This window comes from Podarcis vaucheri (genome assembly GCF_965113315.1).
Source record: "Podarcis vaucheri genome assembly, chromosome: 17".
Taxonomy (NCBI): domain Eukaryota; kingdom Metazoa; phylum Chordata; class Lepidosauria; order Squamata; family Lacertidae; genus Podarcis; species Podarcis vaucheri.
In genome coordinates, this window is record NC_138755.1 from 31834649 (window position 1) to 31853666 (window position 19018).

General features: G+C 40.9%; 1 protein-coding gene across 2 annotated transcripts in view; it reads left to right on the forward strand.

Moving 5' to 3' along the window:
• The window catches only part of KCMF1 (potassium channel modulatory factor 1), a 42679-nt gene that overhangs the window by 15865 nt on the left and 7796 nt on the right, over positions 1 to 19018 (forward strand). For both annotated transcript variants that reach the window (XM_082205088.1, XM_082205089.1), the window contains exons 2-3: positions 11442 to 11609; positions 17603 to 17742. In XM_082205088.1, coding sequence (XP_082061214.1) covers positions 11442 to 11609; positions 17603 to 17742 — 308 coding nt within the window. The remainder of the gene's footprint in view (positions 1 to 11441; positions 11610 to 17602; positions 17743 to 19018) is intronic.

A 19018-nucleotide genomic window follows, 5' to 3' on the forward strand; every position in this document is an offset into this window, starting at 1 on the left:
CTAAAAACACTCAGAGGTCCTCTTAACATTAGGTAAATTTTAAATTGAAATACAGTTGAACCTCCGTTTACATAACCCTCTGGTTACGTAAACATTGGGATGTGTGCACGGCAAATCAGAAAGTATTTTACCAGGTTTCTCCATGCGTGCATGTGCAGAAGTGGTCCTCAGGTTGCGAAAACTTCGGGATCCACCTGGACCTCCGGAATGGATCCCGTCCGCAACCGGAGGTACCACTGTATTAACCTATTCTAGTATTTTTTTCTCCCAGAGGAATAACCTCTTTGTAGCAGAAAGAACAATTTGTAGCACCCTAAAGACTAACAAATTTAAGTAACTAAATTTGGCACTGTTTATATACTTTAGAAGCAAGATGTATATATTTTGTAATGACACAGATTAAATATTTGTATTGCAACTATGGTTTCTAAGAGCATTTAGTATGTGCATGATACAGTTAATTGTACTGAAGCTGCATTTCTTAGTGATGGCAAATTTAAAATCTGGCGGCAGAGTCCTAATCACGCTTCTCATGTCAGCTGGTCTGTAGCAGCATCTTTTATTTCCAGAGCACTCCTGTTCCATTTTCTGGTTGCTTGGTGTTCTGTAATCAGTTCAAGCTTTTTATGAAAGGAAGATTGCATAGAAGAGATCTCCTTCCTGTCTATGGTCCATAGCCAATGGTAGTGAAGAACTTCATTGTTGTAGTATTATTGCTGCTACTATGTCATCCATGTACAGTACAATATGTTTTACACAGAATGAGAGGACACGCCCTTTCCCCAAGGGGCTTACACCCTAGAACAGTGTTTGAAATTCCCATTGTTCCAGGCACGTTTTGTGACAGGGAATTTCATTAATGCAACCAGTTTCTGAGCTCTGGGAGCAGTACTGGGCCTAAGATTTCAGTTTAAAAGTGCCACTGCTGGAACGAAAGGAGAAGCTTTTTTGCCACCCACTTCCAGCCACTGTACGAGGACTGAAGAAGGGACCCTCATGAGAATATTATGGGGGTGGGCAGGGGAAGTAGGGTTTTGTTTTTTGCAGTCTTCAGATGAGGACTAGAAATAAGATTTCTGCTGCAGTTCATTTTCAGCTTGATATTATTATTTTTAAAAAGCGCGCCTAGTCATTCCGTTGCGGCGCCTATAATCTAGTTTTAAGGTGCCATTTAGCTCCTAGCTTTCATATCTCAGTTTCTAACGCTGCTCTAAAAATGGACGTGAGGGAGACAACAGAGGAAGGAGAGGGAAGCTTATGTGGAATAATTAAGTGGCAAATATGCTATTATTTTGGCTTTAGGTGTCCCTGGTCTCAAGAATGCATTCTAGTCTAATGGTTTCAGTTCCCTGGTTTCCGTTCCTATTGTGAAGGTGGGAAATTGCCTGAAGACAGGTACAAACAGGCAAGCTGTTCTTCAAGGGGGGGGGGATTATCAAATCATATGACTGAGCAGAATGAGGAAGCAGAGCCAGATTGATAATGTCCAGTGGGAATTGGGGACCAATTTTCAAGTGTTGGTAAATGAAATCAGAGTTGTCTTTAGTTTCTGTTTGTTTAAAGGGTTAAACACTTTTAAACAACCTCATGAAAGTATTCCCCACATTGTTTTACCGTTATTTGAAGTTAAAGACAATCATAACTATTAGGGAAATTTTCATATCTTTGAGATGCATTTGTATTCATTAAATGTTTTGAGATCATGCAGGGTAGATGCAAACTGAAAAAGTACTGCAGTTGTTTATTATGGTGTGTTTCTGTCATTTTACTAATTCAAGGAGTGTATGCACTCCATTAATTGGGCAACCTGAGTGTATAATAGTTTTCTCTCTGTCTGTCTAATTCAGTTTGGAAATAGTTTTCCAGTGTAGACCAGTTTTTGTGCAGAATTGTGCATCTTAATTGAAGTCCTAAAAGGGGTAAAGCACCTTGTCTACTTTGTTAGCCTCAATAAACAATAACCACACATCAAAATAGGACAGTGGTAGTATCAGTGGTGTCCAATGGTAGTATCCTGGTTGTTGTGGATGCAAGCAGTTTTATTCTCCCAATTTCACCGGCCCCACCTGGGCAGACTGCAAAAGACAGAGCCATCCAGAAAAGGTCGGTTGAACAGCACTTTGTAGATGTTGGGGTGGTGAAGAAATCTTTATTTGCCATAATCACTGCCACAAGAGGAAGGTGGCATAATGAACTGTATTTGATCAGAATTGCTGTGATTTTTTTTGCCACCTGGGTTCTAGCACCCTGAAGCTCTGATGTATACCAAAGATTGGAGCAGACTCTGTGAAGCTGGAGAAGAGTCGCATCAGCCACCTGGTGTTGTGTCTCCATTCTGCAGAGTAGCTAGTGATTTGACAGGACTGTTAGCCATGCCATCTGGAAAGCCCCCTAGGGTCCCCAGTAATGGAGAGTCTATTAGTCTCCCTGTGCGTGTATCATTCTAATAAGGCCACCATTCTTGCATGGAGGAGAAGCCACCAATAATCTAAACCTCAACAGGAAGTAATCTTGACAATGACAAGGTGCTTGCTAATAAATCCTCACCCTCAGATTGCTGTCCTCCTGCTCTGTTGAGAGAATCGAGTATGTCTTGCCATATGTTGGCACACACCTTTGATTGTCATGGTTGCAAAATGAAAACAAAGCAATATTCCCCTCCTTTGCTGCAAATGGTCTTATGTACATAAGAGTATATTGGAAGTCTCACTGAAGTTAATATCCCTTGTGGAAATATGTGTCACTAGCTCTGCTGGAATGTGGTTTGCAATACGTACCTGAGTGCACCTCTAGTTCAAAGTAGTGAAGTGCATTGAAATTACATCTGCTTTTGGATGTGTTTTTGATTTAAGCTCTCAGGTGTGTATATAAATGCTAATATGTATCTTGACTAGATCATTTGCATGGACATTCCAGCACAGCTAGTCACACGTAGCCATGACTAGAGTTAGAATAAGATAATTGTGTATTGTGGTTTTATCATTCCCCAACTTTGTGCACTCTAGATGCTTTTGACTACAGTTTCCATAAGCCCAAGCAATCACAGCTGTAGCTGCTTTAGTGAGTATTTGTTGTTGTTATTTTTTCATTTATATCAAACCTTTTTCACCAAGGAACATTTTCTCCAGGTTTCTCCCCCTCTTCTGTTAATCCCCACACAAACCATGTTGAAAGACAGTGACTGGCCCATGGTCACTCAGTGAGCTTTATGACCAAGTAGGATTTGAACCCTGATCTCCCAGGTCTGACATTCTAACCTCTCTCTACATCACACTCATAGTTAGTGTTTTCATAAGTTGGGGTAACTAATGCTACAGTGTTGCCCAGTTTTCCCTGTTGTATTTTTTCTGTCTACTTTGAATGGAATATTAGGCTGCCATTTAGAAGCCATTTTAGAAATACAGTACCCTTAAATTGAACGTCGTCATAGTTCAAATGGACATAAAACCTTGGTTCATGATACCATGATCATGGGCAAATCAAGCAGACTTCCATGGGAGAAATATTTTTGTTCAGTCTTCTTCATAGGTAAGGATTTTAAGGTGAAGTCCTATATCTTCACTGATTTTTTTAAAAAATATAGTCTAGTTCAACTAGTAAATTACATGTCCAGTGAAATCCTGTGCATATTTGGAATTAGCCCCATTGTTGCTCCCTAATAAGTGTTCATAGTACTGCAGCCTGCATGTTAAAATGTCCAGCAGGAAAGCTCTTTTTGCTTTTGTACCAGCTGAACTATAAGAAATTGGGTCAGAAACCAGTAAGAGATGGTCGCTCCTAAGGTATTTGTCTGAGGATAAAGCTGATAATTGCTCTTGATTATATTGTTTCCTTGTCTTCAGCATTGGAAAGTAGTTTTAATGAGTGAGGTTGCACAGCTATAGACAGGAAGCCCAACTGAAATTAGTTGGACTTAACTTCTGAATAAACATGCTTGGGAACTTGCTGCATATATGACTTCAGCATATAAAATGTGTTAGAATTGTGAGAAAATTGAACTATTTCCACCACATTATATTCATTGGAGCCTGTTCAGAATCGTAGCTTGTTTGTATTTCTCCTCTGCTACTCATATCTGTGTGTTTGTTTTTTGCCAGAACTATTTTATTTGCCCTTCCTGTTTTTACCTTGCAACTTCTCTGTTTTTCTTCATGGCAGCAAAGTGTTAGGTCCCTACTCAATACAAATCAGCCTGTTGTTTCTGCGCTAGGACTTCCCCTCATCCCTAGTTAGAACAACTGAAATCTGTTTTGTAGTGTTTTTCTGGCACACCAGCAAGCCTTTCAGTCCATGGATATTGTTCAGTGATACGCCTTCTTGAATTAATTATAGGAATGAACATTTCAAGACATTATATTGGGTGCTTGTGAAGGAGGCTGTGGAGTCTCACATAAACAGACTCTTTGAATTCATATTTTTATTGATAACTTTAATTATCAATAAACATACATTCAGGAATCCTACCTACAAAAAACTACATTGATAAAATATGTAATATGGTTTTTCCATCACATAGCAACAACAACAACACCCCCATAAGGTTATAAATATTTTTTGCCCCATAAGCCACCTCTCAATGCTTGGTAAACATTGAAATGATTTCAGATACAGTGGATTGAAATGTCCTTTGTTCCTAATGCAATATTAATCTTATTAAGCCAACAATGAACTGAGGACAATTCATTAGTTTTTAATTACTCTGCTATTAACATTATTGCTGCTACTAAAAAAATTGCAGCTAATTTTCAGTCCTTGTACCAATATAATTTAAAAATTCCTAAAACCAATTGTGAGCACAGCAGAAGGCAGAGAAGCCACATTATAATAAAATGAGTACAGTGGTGCCTCGCAAGACGAAATTAATTCGTTCCGCAAGTTTTTTCTTCTTGCGAGTTTTTCGTCTTGCGAAGCACGGTTTCCCATAGGAATGCATTGAAAATCAATTAATGCATTCCTAGGGAAACCGCCTTCAGACCAGGTCCGGGGACAGTCTGTCCCCCGACCTCTTCTGAAGGCTGGGGGGGGGACAAGGGCTCTGCTGTCCCGGGAGCAAAGACTTTCGCCCACAGCCGGCCTTCAGAAGAGGTCCTGGACCTCTTCTGAAGGCCGGCGGGGGGGGGGCAAAAGTCTTTGCTCCCCCCCCCGCCTGCCTTCCCGGGACAGCGGAGACTTCTCTGCTGTCCCGGGGAGATTTTAAAATGCTGGGGGTCGGCAGCGAACGCTTCGCTTGCTCCCGACCCCCAGCATTTTAAGATCGCCCGGCGCAGCGGAGAAGTCTCCGCTGTCCCGGGAAGGCAGGCGGGGGGGGGAGCAAAGACTTTTGCCCCCCCCCGCCGGCCTTCAGAAGAGGTCCAGGACCTCTTCTGAAGGCCGGCTGTGGGCGAAAGTCTCTGCTCCCGACCGCCAGCAATTTAAAACAGGTCCCCGGAGATTTCCCTATGGGCTTTCGTCTTGCGAAGCAAGCCCATAGGGAAATTCGTCTTGCGAAGCGCCTCCAAAACAGAAAACCCTTTCGTCTTGCGGGTATTCCGTCTTGCGAGGCATTCGTCTTGCGGGGTACCACTGTATGTAGTTAAGGAGTAAAGTTAATTTGTAAGGCCTAAATTATAATGTCAACTCCTATACAAGTTGAAATTATACTTAATACTAAAGATACATTTAGTGTAGAAGTCCAGTGACCTCACTAATAAAAGCTAAGGAGAAATTAGGACTTTGGGTGAATTTTGAATGAAGACAGAACTAAACTTACAATGTTTTAGCTTAATTAGTAACAGAGCGGAAGTATTTAGTATATTTGGAACAATACAGTAATGTAAATCTGTACATTTGGAATCTGTCCCCCACCTACCCACAAGCATAAATGACGCAAGATCCAGGTCCCCCCCCCCCCAGTTTTAACTAGATTTTGAAGTATGGGGTTCTTGGAGACTTCTTCTTCCAAACTATTTGAAAAATTTAGCTAAATTGCACCCTCTACACCACTGTTTCCCAACCGGGACCCCCCTGGATATTCCAAGGGGGCCACATGTGAAAATCACCTCAAAGCATGAGGTTAGGGGAATCGCAGAGGGAGGTAAGAAGTGAAGAGCGGGGAATCATTTCTTTTTAAAAATCCTGATTGACTGGCTATCCGCTTGGCCAATCACAAGTGGGTAAGGGGGCGGACCACCGGGGCCTAATGCTCCTTTTTGCCACATGCGTTTTCTTAGAGCAGTTTCTGGAGGGAGAGAGTGATTGCTGAGCCTCCCATTTTTGACCAGTAGAACCTGCAATCCAGAACCTCCAGGTCAGGTACGTGTGGTGGTGGGGTGGCAATTGGTAGGGCTGCTTGTTGCTGCCACCAGTGCTAGGCCTGACTCTGCAAGGTGCAATCCACCCCAGCACCTGGCAGATCAGGGCTTTCAGATGTTGCCAAAGGACATGGCCCATTGGCAGCTTCGGCCCGGCTCTTCAAGGCACAGGGTGAAATCCACCCCAGTACCTAGCTGAATGGGGTCGTCTGGTGCGGCTGACTTGCATCTAGTAAATACCTAAGTGTCTACTCAGAAGAAAGCCTCACTGAGTTCAGTGGGCCTTACTCCCAGGTAAAGGTGTGGGGGGCTATAGGGTTTTATCTAGGCAGCCAGGACTCCTCCGGATGACAAGATTTTTTTGCACCAGGTCAGTGAAGACCACTTGCTTTTTAAAATTTTCCCATATATACAGAACTCCCTGTGCACCTTTTGGATTATATCTGTAGGTTTCCCTCTCTGTGTCAAATAACTGTGCTCAGATAAATGTTGTTTACTTTTTATAATACATGGAAGATGGATCTCCTTTGGGAGGTTCTGAACTCTCCTTTCTTGGAGGTTTCTAAGCAGAGGTTGGATGGCCATCTGTCATGGATGCTTTAGCAGAGTTTCTTACATTGCAGGGGGTTCCATGTTTTTCTGCTTTAACTATTTCATTATGTTCCTATCATTTTATGTCATTGTATTTTGTATAAATTATAAAAAATATAAATAAATTACATCGTATAAATTATAAAAAATATAAATAAAACATGTTCTATTTACAAACAAAACATTTAAATAGGTATAAACCTTTCTACCGGTATGATGGGAGGGGACATGGGTGTAGCCAGAATTTTTGTTAGGGGGGCAGGCTTATGTATTGAATTGTATTGCTTTTTACTTATGGGGGGCAATTGCCCCCCTTGGTTACACCCATGGGGGGCCACAGTCGGAAAAAAGCACCATTCTGAATTCAAAAGTCCTGAAAACCGCAAAATGATAGCTGTTGGCAATGATGAGAACATGGATGTATTTCTTGTACCTTGAACTTGTCATCATGGGTTTATTTTTGAGACGTGCAGATGTTTTTGTTTATTTTTATATTGTATTCTGAAAACTGCCATGAACAAATGTGGAATTCCAAGATGTGGTCTTATTGTACATAAAGCCACATCCAAATCAAGCATTTATCTTATTAAGACTGAAGAACTTATTTTTTCTCCCTTTATTGCCTATTCATCTTCTGGAAGTTGAAGGGGGGAGGGACCGTTGCATATCCTGTTGGCTTAATTAATGCAGTGTCATGTGATGCTTGTGAGTCAGTGTGAAATGAATTTACCTATAACTAGGGTTGCCACATTTCAAAAAGTAAAAACCAGGACACATCAAAAAAATGGTTGAGATTAGACATTTGGGTGCATTTACAAACAGTGATTACATAATTTTTAGTTAATGAATGTATTTTAACTAATTGACTTAAATTAATATTGCCAAAATATCATTCATAGGTATTTTAATAGATACTGTAATAAGTTTAACATACAAACTTATTAACCCCAAACTACCATGTAGTATTAAAAATCACATTTGCTTCTAAAAATAGTTTTTCACTCTCTACTGTACTATCATATTGGAACCATAGTTGTCTCAACCAATAAAAGAGTGTAGCCTTCACTCTCAGCCACATCTATTACAATTTGACTACCATTGTTTAATAAGGAGAAATTGTGGTCTACAATCTTTGTTCATGTGGTCACAGAAAGGTTGAAGAAGAGTCAAGAATATTTGACCTTGGCCCTGTGCTTGATTAATTTTTTTCTGTTGTGATGGTAGAGATTGAGGCTGTTTTGACCAGTGCCAGATTATTGAACTAGATAACAAGGCCCTGGCGTGGGGCCCTTGACCTTCATAGTATGTTGCTGGTGATTACTGATTTCTCCCTAAACACCTGCCAGTTAAGGTACTCATCTTAGCAGTCTAGCCTGGTTTATTACAAGATCCACAAAGAACCTCAGCAATTTTCAAGTGGCCTATGGAAAATACAGGGGGGGGGGGAGTGAGAACGATTGGTCAAATGACACTTTAGTTCAATCTGCCCATTTAAAATTGATCCCTCAAACAAAAGAGGATTTGCACCTTCATGGACTGGTGTAGTCTGGGTACTGGAGTCTCTTGAACTTCCTTGCAACAAGTGATCAGGTTCTTGAACTTGCACTGGAAAGGTGTGTAAGTGGTGTAAACTGGGCCATTCCCACTTTATGAATTGTAAATCAGTGTTAGAAACTCGTATACTGTCGCCAAATGACACCTTAAACCTGAGTTACAGTTGCCACAATGGAATATCTAGGCGCCACCCCACCCCCCATTGTTATGCTGAAAATAAATTGTGTATATCATCAGTACAATAAAATCCAAAAATCATAATGTGGTGCTTTTCCACACCTTAGCTGCCGTTTTGATTCCCTTGGGTTATTTCAGGTGTCTTTTGTGGCCTTTGAAAAATGGAAGCAATTAACCATTCTGAAAAGAAAGCATCAGAAGGAGCACCGGAAACTGTACAAGGTTGCCTGGCTCCTCCTTCAGGACTGCCCCAATCAACCGTCAGAGCCCAGCCTGGCCCTGCAACTTTTTTTTGGGGGGGGTGCTCTTGTAAAGGAATCCAATTAAGTAAACACTGCTCCAGAGCATTTAATTACAAAATTGAAATACTGTGATATTGCATATTGCTGTTTGATACAAACATTATTTACGCCTTCATTATAAGAAAGCTTATAACATTTTGATGAGAAAGCAAACCCCATTAAGCTCACCTTAACATTTCTAGATGATACCAAATGAAACAGCAGCCTTTTAAATTTGGACGCGGAAACGTTAGCGGCTGAATAATGCTGAAAACATCTTAGGAAAGTAGTCTGTTCCATCATTTAAAATTAGACTGAGCCATTTTTATCTTTATCCTTCTACCCTCCAGTGGCATAGCTTTCAGTGGTTCTGTCCTATTTCTATTGGCAATCTAAATCTGTTGGGGAAGTAAAAGTGTGGGGATTGGGGAGACAGAAAACACCTCGGCGAATGGTCATAGAACAACGTTGGAAATTGGGTCAGCGTTCTGGAAATCCAAAGAGAGGTGGTTTTATTGCTGATAAATGGAGTGCTTGTATGTTGATTGAGGCCTGCCATTTAGTTGGAGGACTGTTGGCTTAAAGTGTGGGTGTGATTTTTGTTAGGAAAGCAGTTCTATTTTATTGTCACTGATGCACATTCATATTTCACTTATCAATAATTTACTAGGGCTGGCAACGTTGGGGGGGAGGATGTCCTCATTACAGGTAGTCTGAAAGACGAAAATGCATGGTGCATTCTTGGTACAAGCTCACTGCATAGCAAGTTGCTATATTTTCTCAGCCTCGGTGTTCCCTGCCCTCAGTTGCATTGTGTGGTCTACGTTACAGTGTTGCTGTAAGCACTATTTTGAGTACCTTGATTTGTAGTAAGTGATCCGTGGCAGTACTGCCCTTGTGAGGGCTGTGAGCTGGTGTCTGCCAGTTAAGTGTGAGAGTCATTGTAGAAATACAGAACCAGCTGCCAGGGTCTTCTGAAAAATAGTTGTGTTTTTGAGAGATTGGCGTGGATTGAAGCGAGGTACTGCTCACGATCTTTGCTCTAGATCTGTAACTGAAAGAGAACGTTCAGTTCTGTTTAAACATTTGCATGGCAATTACAGACAGGCAATTGTGCAATTACTATAAATTAGAAGCTTGAGATTATGAGTTTACTAGGTATTTTAAAACATACCTAGAAACATTTTAAAGTTGGTTAAATGTTATGTGGCTCTTAACAGATTCATAAATAAGATTCCTATTCATGCAAACTTCTAAATAAAAAGTGGGAAGGTTATTACACTTTGTACTTGTGGGTTGTTGTTTTTTTGCAAATTGTTATCTTTAGGATTATGCATATGTTGGGTTGGATCAGGATATAAAGGTAAAAGGACCCCTGACCATTAGGTCCAGTCGTGACCGACTCTGGGGTTGTGGCGCTCATCTCGCTTTATTGGCTGGAGCTTCCGAGTCATGTGGCCAGCAAGACTAAGCCGCTTCTGGCAAACCAGAGCAGCGCACGGAAATGCCGTTTACCTTCCCGCCGGAGCAGTACCTATTTATCTACTTGCACTTTGAGGTGCTTTTGAACTGCTAGGTTGGCAGGAGCAGGGACCGAGCAAAGGCAGCTCACCCCGTTGCGGGGGTTCGAACCGCTGACCTTCTGATCTGCAAGTCCTAGGTTCTGTGGTTTAACCCACAGTGCCCCCACCCACGTCCCTGGATCAGGTTATACTCTTGTGCAAATATAAAATCAAACAGAATAACTTATTCTGCTTGGTGGATGGGATTCTGCTCCAGCAGTAGCTCCACCTTAAGGACAAAGTGGGGGGAAGAGCGTTCCAGGAACAGTATTATCCTTGGAAAGTCTGCATCCAAATCCCTGGCTGCAGAAACATTGCAGAATGTGAAGAAAATTTGTATTGTAGTGCAAGGAGATCTCTGGAATGTTGCTACTTGGGTAAGATCTCTGGAACTTGTTGCTACTTGGGTAACAAGGACTAATAGAGAGGTTGTTTCAGATGAAAGATGTGGAGCTGAAAATTTTCTTCTACCATATTCTTCTGTTGAAAAGTTCCTCCTTTTAGAAACTCATTATTTCATTTTGTTATTGACCATTCTTCTGAATTAACACATTGCCAGTCAACTGAAGTGGACACAATAGTAGTTATAGTTAAACTCAAAGTTACCATTAACTTTTAGGTGACTACTGCTAGGAAGCACAGATATTTATCTACACAGCTCTTCAAGCATGCTACAATTAGTATGTTAATGATATCCAGTGATTTTCATACCTTGAGTTCTTGTTTTCAGGGTTAATCAAGAAGATATTCACTAAGCAACCCAAATGTTTCCTTCACATAACTGCAATAACTACACCCAAATTTGTTGTTTGTTCGTCCAGTTTATAGCCCACCTTTCTTTCCCAATAGAAACTTATATGACTAACACGAAACACTTAACAGTGGAGTTAAATTAATTTTTGAAGTTGTAGGTATTACTAGGTTCACTACTTTACATTTAAATATAGTATAATGTATAGTTAATAACCATTTCTTTTTGTTTGTAGGTGTCAGCTGCGATGCATGTTTAAAAGGAAATTTTCGAGGTCGCAGATACAAGTGTTTAATTTGCTACGATTACGATCTGTGTGCATCTTGTTATGAAAGTGGTGCAACGACGACAAGGCATACAACTGACCATCCAATGCAGTGCATACTAACAAGGGTAGATTTTGGTAAGTGATTCTTGCTTTTTTGGGGGGTCACAAGACATATATAGTGATTTTTATATAACTTAGGATGTTTCCCAAACTGACCTTGCTCTTTTCAGATGGCATACGTATACATTATTTTGTTTTGCTTTTATTTTTCTTCATTTAGTTTTGATTGCATGTAATATGAGCACTATTCAAACAAGCACTGCACAGGGAATTTAAAAAAGTTAAGCCCCTTGCTGACACTTTATGATTTTTAGCCTCCCATCCAATCGATGTTTACTTGGGAGTGAAGCCTAACTGGACTCAGTGAAACTTCTGAGTCAACTTGCATAGAATTGGATTTTGTGTATAAGAAGAAACAGGAAGATGGGAAGAGATATTCAGTTATTTAAAAAGCACATGAGAATTTTCATAAACATGAATAATCAAATACAGGTTAATTCCTTTTTATTGTTGCTGTTCATCAGTGGTTTGTTTTGTTTTATTTTGTTGAACCCGGAATTAGAAGGAAAAACAAGTGAAGTTAATTCCTTAGCCTTTCAAGAGGAAGTAGTAGTGTGGCAAGTAGAAGTAGAATGCAAATTGTAGATACAGAATTCAAAGTGTAGGGAGATGTGAGAGCGAGAGAAAACATTTCAAAAATGAATTGGTACCTTTCCCCAGAAAACCGAAGGTATAAACCTGTGCAATATGGCTATTCTCATTTTAGTGGTACAGAACTTCAAATATTAAATTCCAATAATATATATATGAAAAGCCCACAGCATAATCAGAGCAGAGTAAAAGTGGCCAGCATTCCATCAAAAACAACAAGTTGTTCCATTTTGGTGGTCAAAACATGTGTTGGCTCAGCTGGTGTATGTTTTGACCACCAAAATGGAATTAGATGTCCCTAATTTGTAACTGTTTCTTGTTCGTTTTCTCTTTTACACTCTCTCTCTCTCTCTCTCTCTCTCTCTCTCCCTCCCTCCCTCCCTTGTGGAGTAGAACTGCTGTAGCCACTGCACTACACCTTTTGACTTTGATACATAACATATTCACTTGCTTAAACCATGTAATTTTGCCTTGCTAGACATACTACAGGTTTGGGCAGCCTCTGTAGCTTCAGTGCACCTTACTCATTTCTTGTATCTCCTTGGGACATACCTGGGTTATAATAGTGCTACGGGAGTGTAGCTATAAAATACCTTCCAGTGATGTAAGCAGGTTCTCTTTTACTAATTTTATAGCTCTCTCTTACTTTGAGGTTCTATGACTTTATCATTGTTGAAAAGTTATTTTTAATATCTATGATCAAAATTTATTTGTCTGAAGCATTTTAAACTCCGTTCTTCAGCCTGAGATAAGACTCCTTTGAGGCCAATATTTTGTTTTGAAGTGGTATTCAAACAGAGGGAGGGCATATTAGCTCTCCAGACAAGTACCAGAGCCTATATTTAGCAGAATACTGCCTCCAGTGTATGTGGTTGTACGTCTATCAAGTACAGGTTTGTTTATAGTGTGGTTTACTTGCCTCCTCTCAAGCTTGTTTGGTGGTTTGACAAAAATAGGAGAGCTGCAGTTTCTTCATTCACACATTACAGTGTTTCCTCCTCATCCACTTATGAATTATGTTTGTCTCCTGTATTCCAGTTTCGACATACAGCCCTTAGCTTGTCCTGTCCCTATTCTCTAAGTGGAGTTGCAGGAAGTCCAGCCAGAAATTTCCCTCAATTTATTCCCTCCCTTCTGCCTGTCCATTCCTCAGCCAGGCTTTCTGTCAAATCTCTGGGAGAAGAGGATCTGTGAAAGAGCCTGTGTGGTGTCAAGCAGGGAACTGGGGAGACTCAGGTCCAAGTTTCCACTGCACCATCAAGCTCATTGGCTACTTCACAGCTTGTTGCAAGGATAAGATGGCGTTGAGGGGAAATCTAAAGGCTCATATGTGTTTATTTCAAGAAAATGGGTTCATCCTGGAAGTGTGGTGGTTGTTGCATGTCAGGGGTAATCACCCCCCTTCATGGATAGGTTGGTTTGCATAGTAAATCACCACAACCCGTGTCAGTACAGGGAAGTGTATCATTGGTATGGTGCATTTTATTATAGAAGAGTCTGCACAGGACATAGATTACAGATGGTAGCTATATGCACAACCAGCAGAGGGTTGTGATTGTGCCGGACTGTGCGTTGAGAAGAACTATCCTGCTTCTGCAGCAGAAGCACAAGGGGAGAATTCGCAAAGTATGAGTTATGAATCAGGCCTGAGTGGAACTAACTTGCTGTTTACACACCAGCTCATATCCTGTTCTGCTTTCTGGTTTGTTTGCTGTAGTGTAGAAAAGGACTTCTGGAGCTGCAAACCTCTTGCAGAAAATGAAGGGGCCAAGTTTCACTTTGTGAAATGTGACTAATGTCTACTGTGGCTTATAATTTTTCCCATGTTACATTTTGTTCAGACATGTGTCACTGGAAGACCTGAGTATACTGGGCCTTTTCCACTATATTGGCATATCATTTTGCTTTGCATTTCATTTTAAAAGAAGATTCAGGAGTGAGGAGCAGGAACAATTCATAAACACAAAGGGACAGGCGGCTCTTTGCATTTCCTTCTCTTTGATGAACCAACCCCTTTTTAAAATTGTTTATTTTTAATTCAATGGGTATGCATGTGTGTTTTTTTAAAAAAAGAGAAAAGAACAAAACAACAGTACACATCTTGGGTACATAAAAGAAAAAAATGGCACCATTTATATATATATAAATTCACATTTAGATTAAAATAACGAAAGAGCGTTAACAGATTCTAAATGTAAGAAAGAAAAATTTGGGTAAGTCATGGGTAAGGTAAACAAATGGGTGAAATACTAAAACTACTTTCAGATAAATAATTTGTGGGGACTATATTGAGCTTCGGCGATTCTGAGATATGTAATAAAATTACAACAAATATTCACACAATCCTCAGGCTCTGCATTTTCCTGCAGCATACACCGCTGATGAGCAATTTTTTCCATGACTGCAGCATGTACAACCCTTTTGAGCCAGTTATTGATTGTAAAATTTGAAACCATCTTTCCATCCCTGGGCCCACAGCAGGGCAGGTTTCCGCTACCAGATAAAGGACAAATGGTTTTAATGTTGCTGAGGAGTTGTTGCTTTAAAATGTAGAGAGGAGGTACCGAGCTTGAACTGGCTGGACTACGTTACCAATAATGTTGCTAATTTCCCCCATAACTGCAACCCAGTACTGACTCTTTGCATTTCCTTCCCTCTGATGAAACAACCTTTTTTATGATAGTAGGATCTAGTATATAGAAGACTTCTATCCCACTTTTAAATATGGGTTCTCAGAGCTGCTTGCGAAAGAAAAATAAAACAATATGAATAAGCATCAAATGAAAACAAATAGCATAAAATGGAACAGGTCCATCAAAGCCAGCCATTAAGTGCCTCAGCAAATTGATTCACCGGCAGGGTTGACTGCTTCAGCCTAGAGCTCTACTGGCAAGCACCACTCCCCACTCCCCACTCCCCATGCCCCCAAACCACAAAACACCACTAGCTTTATCTATGGTGTTACAGATACATTGTGATGCCTGGATTGCAGTGCGAAACTTAAGATTTGCCCTATTCGGACATGGATTCCAGAGGTTTCTGGCTAGTGTCTGGGATGACTGTTGCAAATAGCTAAACCAGAACATCATTTACAGAAACAGCGGTAATGGTACCAAAAGCTTTGCTTTGCAGACCAAAACTGATTGGGAGGCTACATGTACTCTTAAAAACTCTTCATGCTCCTACGGAGATTAAAATCCTTTATAGTGAGAAACACATGTACAGTGGTACCTCGGGCTAAGTACTTAATTCGTTCTGGAGGTCCGTTCTTAACCTGAAACTGTTCTTAACCTGAAGCACCACTTTAGCTAATGGGGCCTCCCGCTGCTGCCGTGCCGCCAGAGCACGATTTCTGTTCTCATCCTGAAGCAAAGTTCTTAACCCGAGGTACTATTTCTGGGTTAGGGGAGTCTGTAACCTGAAGCGTATGTAACCCGAGGTACCACTGTATTACAAAAAGTGATGGTTCTTCAGTAGATTTTCATTTAAGAAAATATTGGTTGACTACAAGGGGGCGTAGGGAGCTTGTTAGCTTATTGCCATGGATATAGTTTTCTGGGATATTCATTAGAACTCACTTGAAAACCGTATTAATGTCACTTATGTGGCCTCATTAAAATCTGCTTAAGTGCTAGAGTAGAGATATATAGAGCAAGCTTTCTTAAGTACTGTCCTATTTCTGTTGGTTTCTGTGGGACCAGGTAGCAGTCTGTATTCCCGAGTGACATTCTTGCTCTTTTTCAAGTTCACATAAGCATCATTTGTGTATTTTCATAGCTTGGCACGTGCAACAGCATTCAAGGATGTTTTCTATTTTGTATGTTTGAGGAAGAATAGCTGTACTTGGATCTTTTACCCAACCTTTCTTGTATTGGAGTAACTTCCACTGCGGGGAGAGTGGGATTATCCGGCTTCAAGCATTCCGTGTTGCTTTAATGTTTGCATTGTGCAGTCATAACATTTGTTCCCTGTTGAGAAGAGGGGTCAGCAATCAGAATCTAACATCTGGGACCTGAATTCTGTCCCTACAACTTGTCTCATTCCTGAAGCAAACCTTTCCCCAGGACTGCATTTAAACAGTTTGGTGGTATAGATGTTAATCTTGGTTTCAAATTCTGGTTTAAGGGAATTGTTGGTTAGTTCTAACCAGGTTTAATGTTAGAGCTGACAGATTCCTTCAGCATAGTTAAGACATGGAGAATAGGTGGCAGTTTTTCAAGTGAGGCAGCACATATATCTAGTAGAGGTTATGTCTGTCATTATCATAGAATCGGAAGGGATCGCCAGGGTCATCTAGTCCAACCCCCTGCAATCCAGGAATCTTTTCTAACCCACAACCCTGAGATCAATTCTCCTGCTCTACTGGCTGAGTCCAGTCTGCCAAGTGCACTGCTGCTGCTGCTGCTACTCATGGTATATCCATTTCATTGTGGGACTTCTGCGGGAACAAAGAAAATGCTTCTGCTTTCAATGGGGAAATAACATTTTCCTTGCATAAACACATGTCAAGTAAGGCTTTATTGTCATTCTATAGTTGTGGTGGTGGAGAACAGCAGTTTGTGTTTCTGCTTGTATATTTGTTTGGGGTTGCTTGGCTTTGTGACCACTTTCTTGTGAGTCCAGGTGTACAAACTCCTACCAGCTACAAATGCAGCAGAGGAAAACTGGATCTGGTGTTTGAGCTTTTCTTGTTTAAAGAACTAATGATGTACCATATTTTTTTGCACCATAACACTCACTTTTTTCCTCCTAAAAAGTAAGGGGAAATGTCTGTGCGTGTTATGGAGGGAATGCCTACAGGTGGCATGCCTACAGATTTTCCTCCTCTAAAAACTACGTGCGTGTTATGGTCAGGTGCGTGTTATAGAGCAAAAAATACGGTATATTATTCTGTAAGATGCCTTAGTGGTTGTTGACACTGGTTTTTTTTTCAGGTGTGAAAATATTAACACACTTAGCACTTCTAAGCATAGTATTATTAGGATTACTTTGTGTAGGAAAATGCCATTTGCCTTGTAGATTCTTTCTCAATTCTGAATAATAATAATAATAATAATAGATTATGTGGCTATCAAAACACAAAATGAAAATCCTGTATTGTGAGAGATGATTGTGTTCAATTGGGTGTGCAGAACAACTTGTGTAAACACAATAGAACTTCCCCCTCCCCCAAATCTGCTCTGGAGAGTTGGGAGCAAACCCAGAGCAAATTTGGGGGCTGCAGGGGGAAGAAAGAGGGGGAATATTGTGTTGTACTCATGGAAGTTCCATACATACTGTGAATTAGTTGGATGCAACTCTTCATAATTGAATTGTACATTAGACCATATGTTTGAGTTAAGTTTGGTGTGTCCTATATTTGTAACCATGATCATTTTTTATGAATGGAATTCTCACATATCTTATTTTTCCCCCAGATTTGTACTATGGTGGAGAAGCTTTCTCTGTAGAGCAGCCACAGTCTTTTACTTGTCCTTATTGTGGAAAAATGGGGTATACGGAAACATCTCTTCAAGAACACGTTACTTCAGAACATGCAGAAACATCAACAGAAGTGGTAAGCACAGTCAGCCTTGCTTCTCAATAACACCAACAATAACTTGAAACTTGAAATTCTGCCTATCGTGGGGGGTTTTTTAAAATAGAAAATTAGTTACAATTTATAAATACTAATTTAATATTAAAAGTTGCAGGAGATCACTTACCAATGTCTTTTTTTCCATTGACAATTTTATTTTCAGGTTTTCTCTTCTGGCCCCGCTTCCCCTGGAAAATAATACAGACTTTACCTTGAGAATGCTTTGTGCCATATCTGAGCAAATGCAGTTGCCTTTTCTCCATTCTGAATGCAAGGCCATGCTATTTACACTTAGAGGAAAAATGTGACCAAAAGGCTTTAAAAGAGAATCAAGCAAATTCATGGAGCAGAGGGCTATTGAGGGCTAGTAGCCAGGATAGTTATGGTCTGCCTCCATAGCCGGAGGCAGCAGAGCTTTTGAATATCAGCTGCTGGAAACCACAGGAGGGGAGAGTGCTCATGCGCTTGAATCCTGCTGGCTGATTTCCCACAGGCATGAGTTCGGCCGCTGTGAGAACACAGGATGCTGGATTAGATGGGCTACTAGCCTGATACAGCAGGCTCTTCAGCCAAATATCTATCTTTAGGGTGTTCAGAGACCTTCACGCACATTATCTCAATAATCCTTACAACTACCCTTTAAGGTAGACCAGTATTGTAGACCACAGTGATCCATGCGACAGTCACCTCCAGGCTTGACTACTGCAATTCGCTCTACGCGGGGCTGCCCTTGAAGCTGTCCCAGAAACTCCAGCGGGTGCAGAATGCTGCAGCGAGGCTCCTCATGGGGTCTCTGCCATGGGAGCATATTCACCCAGTGCTTTTCCAGCTGCACTGGCTCCCGGTAGAGTACAGGGTCAGATTTAAGGTGCTGCTTTTGACCTTCAAAGCCCTTCACGGCCTAGGATCCTCGTACCTACGGGACCGCCTCTCCTGGTATGCCCTGCGGAGAGCCTCAAGGTCCATAAATAGCAACACCCTAGTGGTCCCGGGCCCTAAGGAAGTTAGATTGGCTTCAACCAGAGCCCAGGGCCTTTTCAACACTGGCTCCGGCCTGGTGGAACACTCTGCCTCATGAGACCAGGGCCCTGCAGGATCTGATTTCTTTCCGCAGGGCCTGTAAGACAGAGTTGTTCCGCCTGGCCTTTGGCTTGGAGCCAATTTGATTCCCTCTCTTTCTTTTTTCTTTTCCTTCTCCTCCTGTGATGAGGCTACATTTTAATATTTTAATGTTTCAATATTTTAATATTGTATT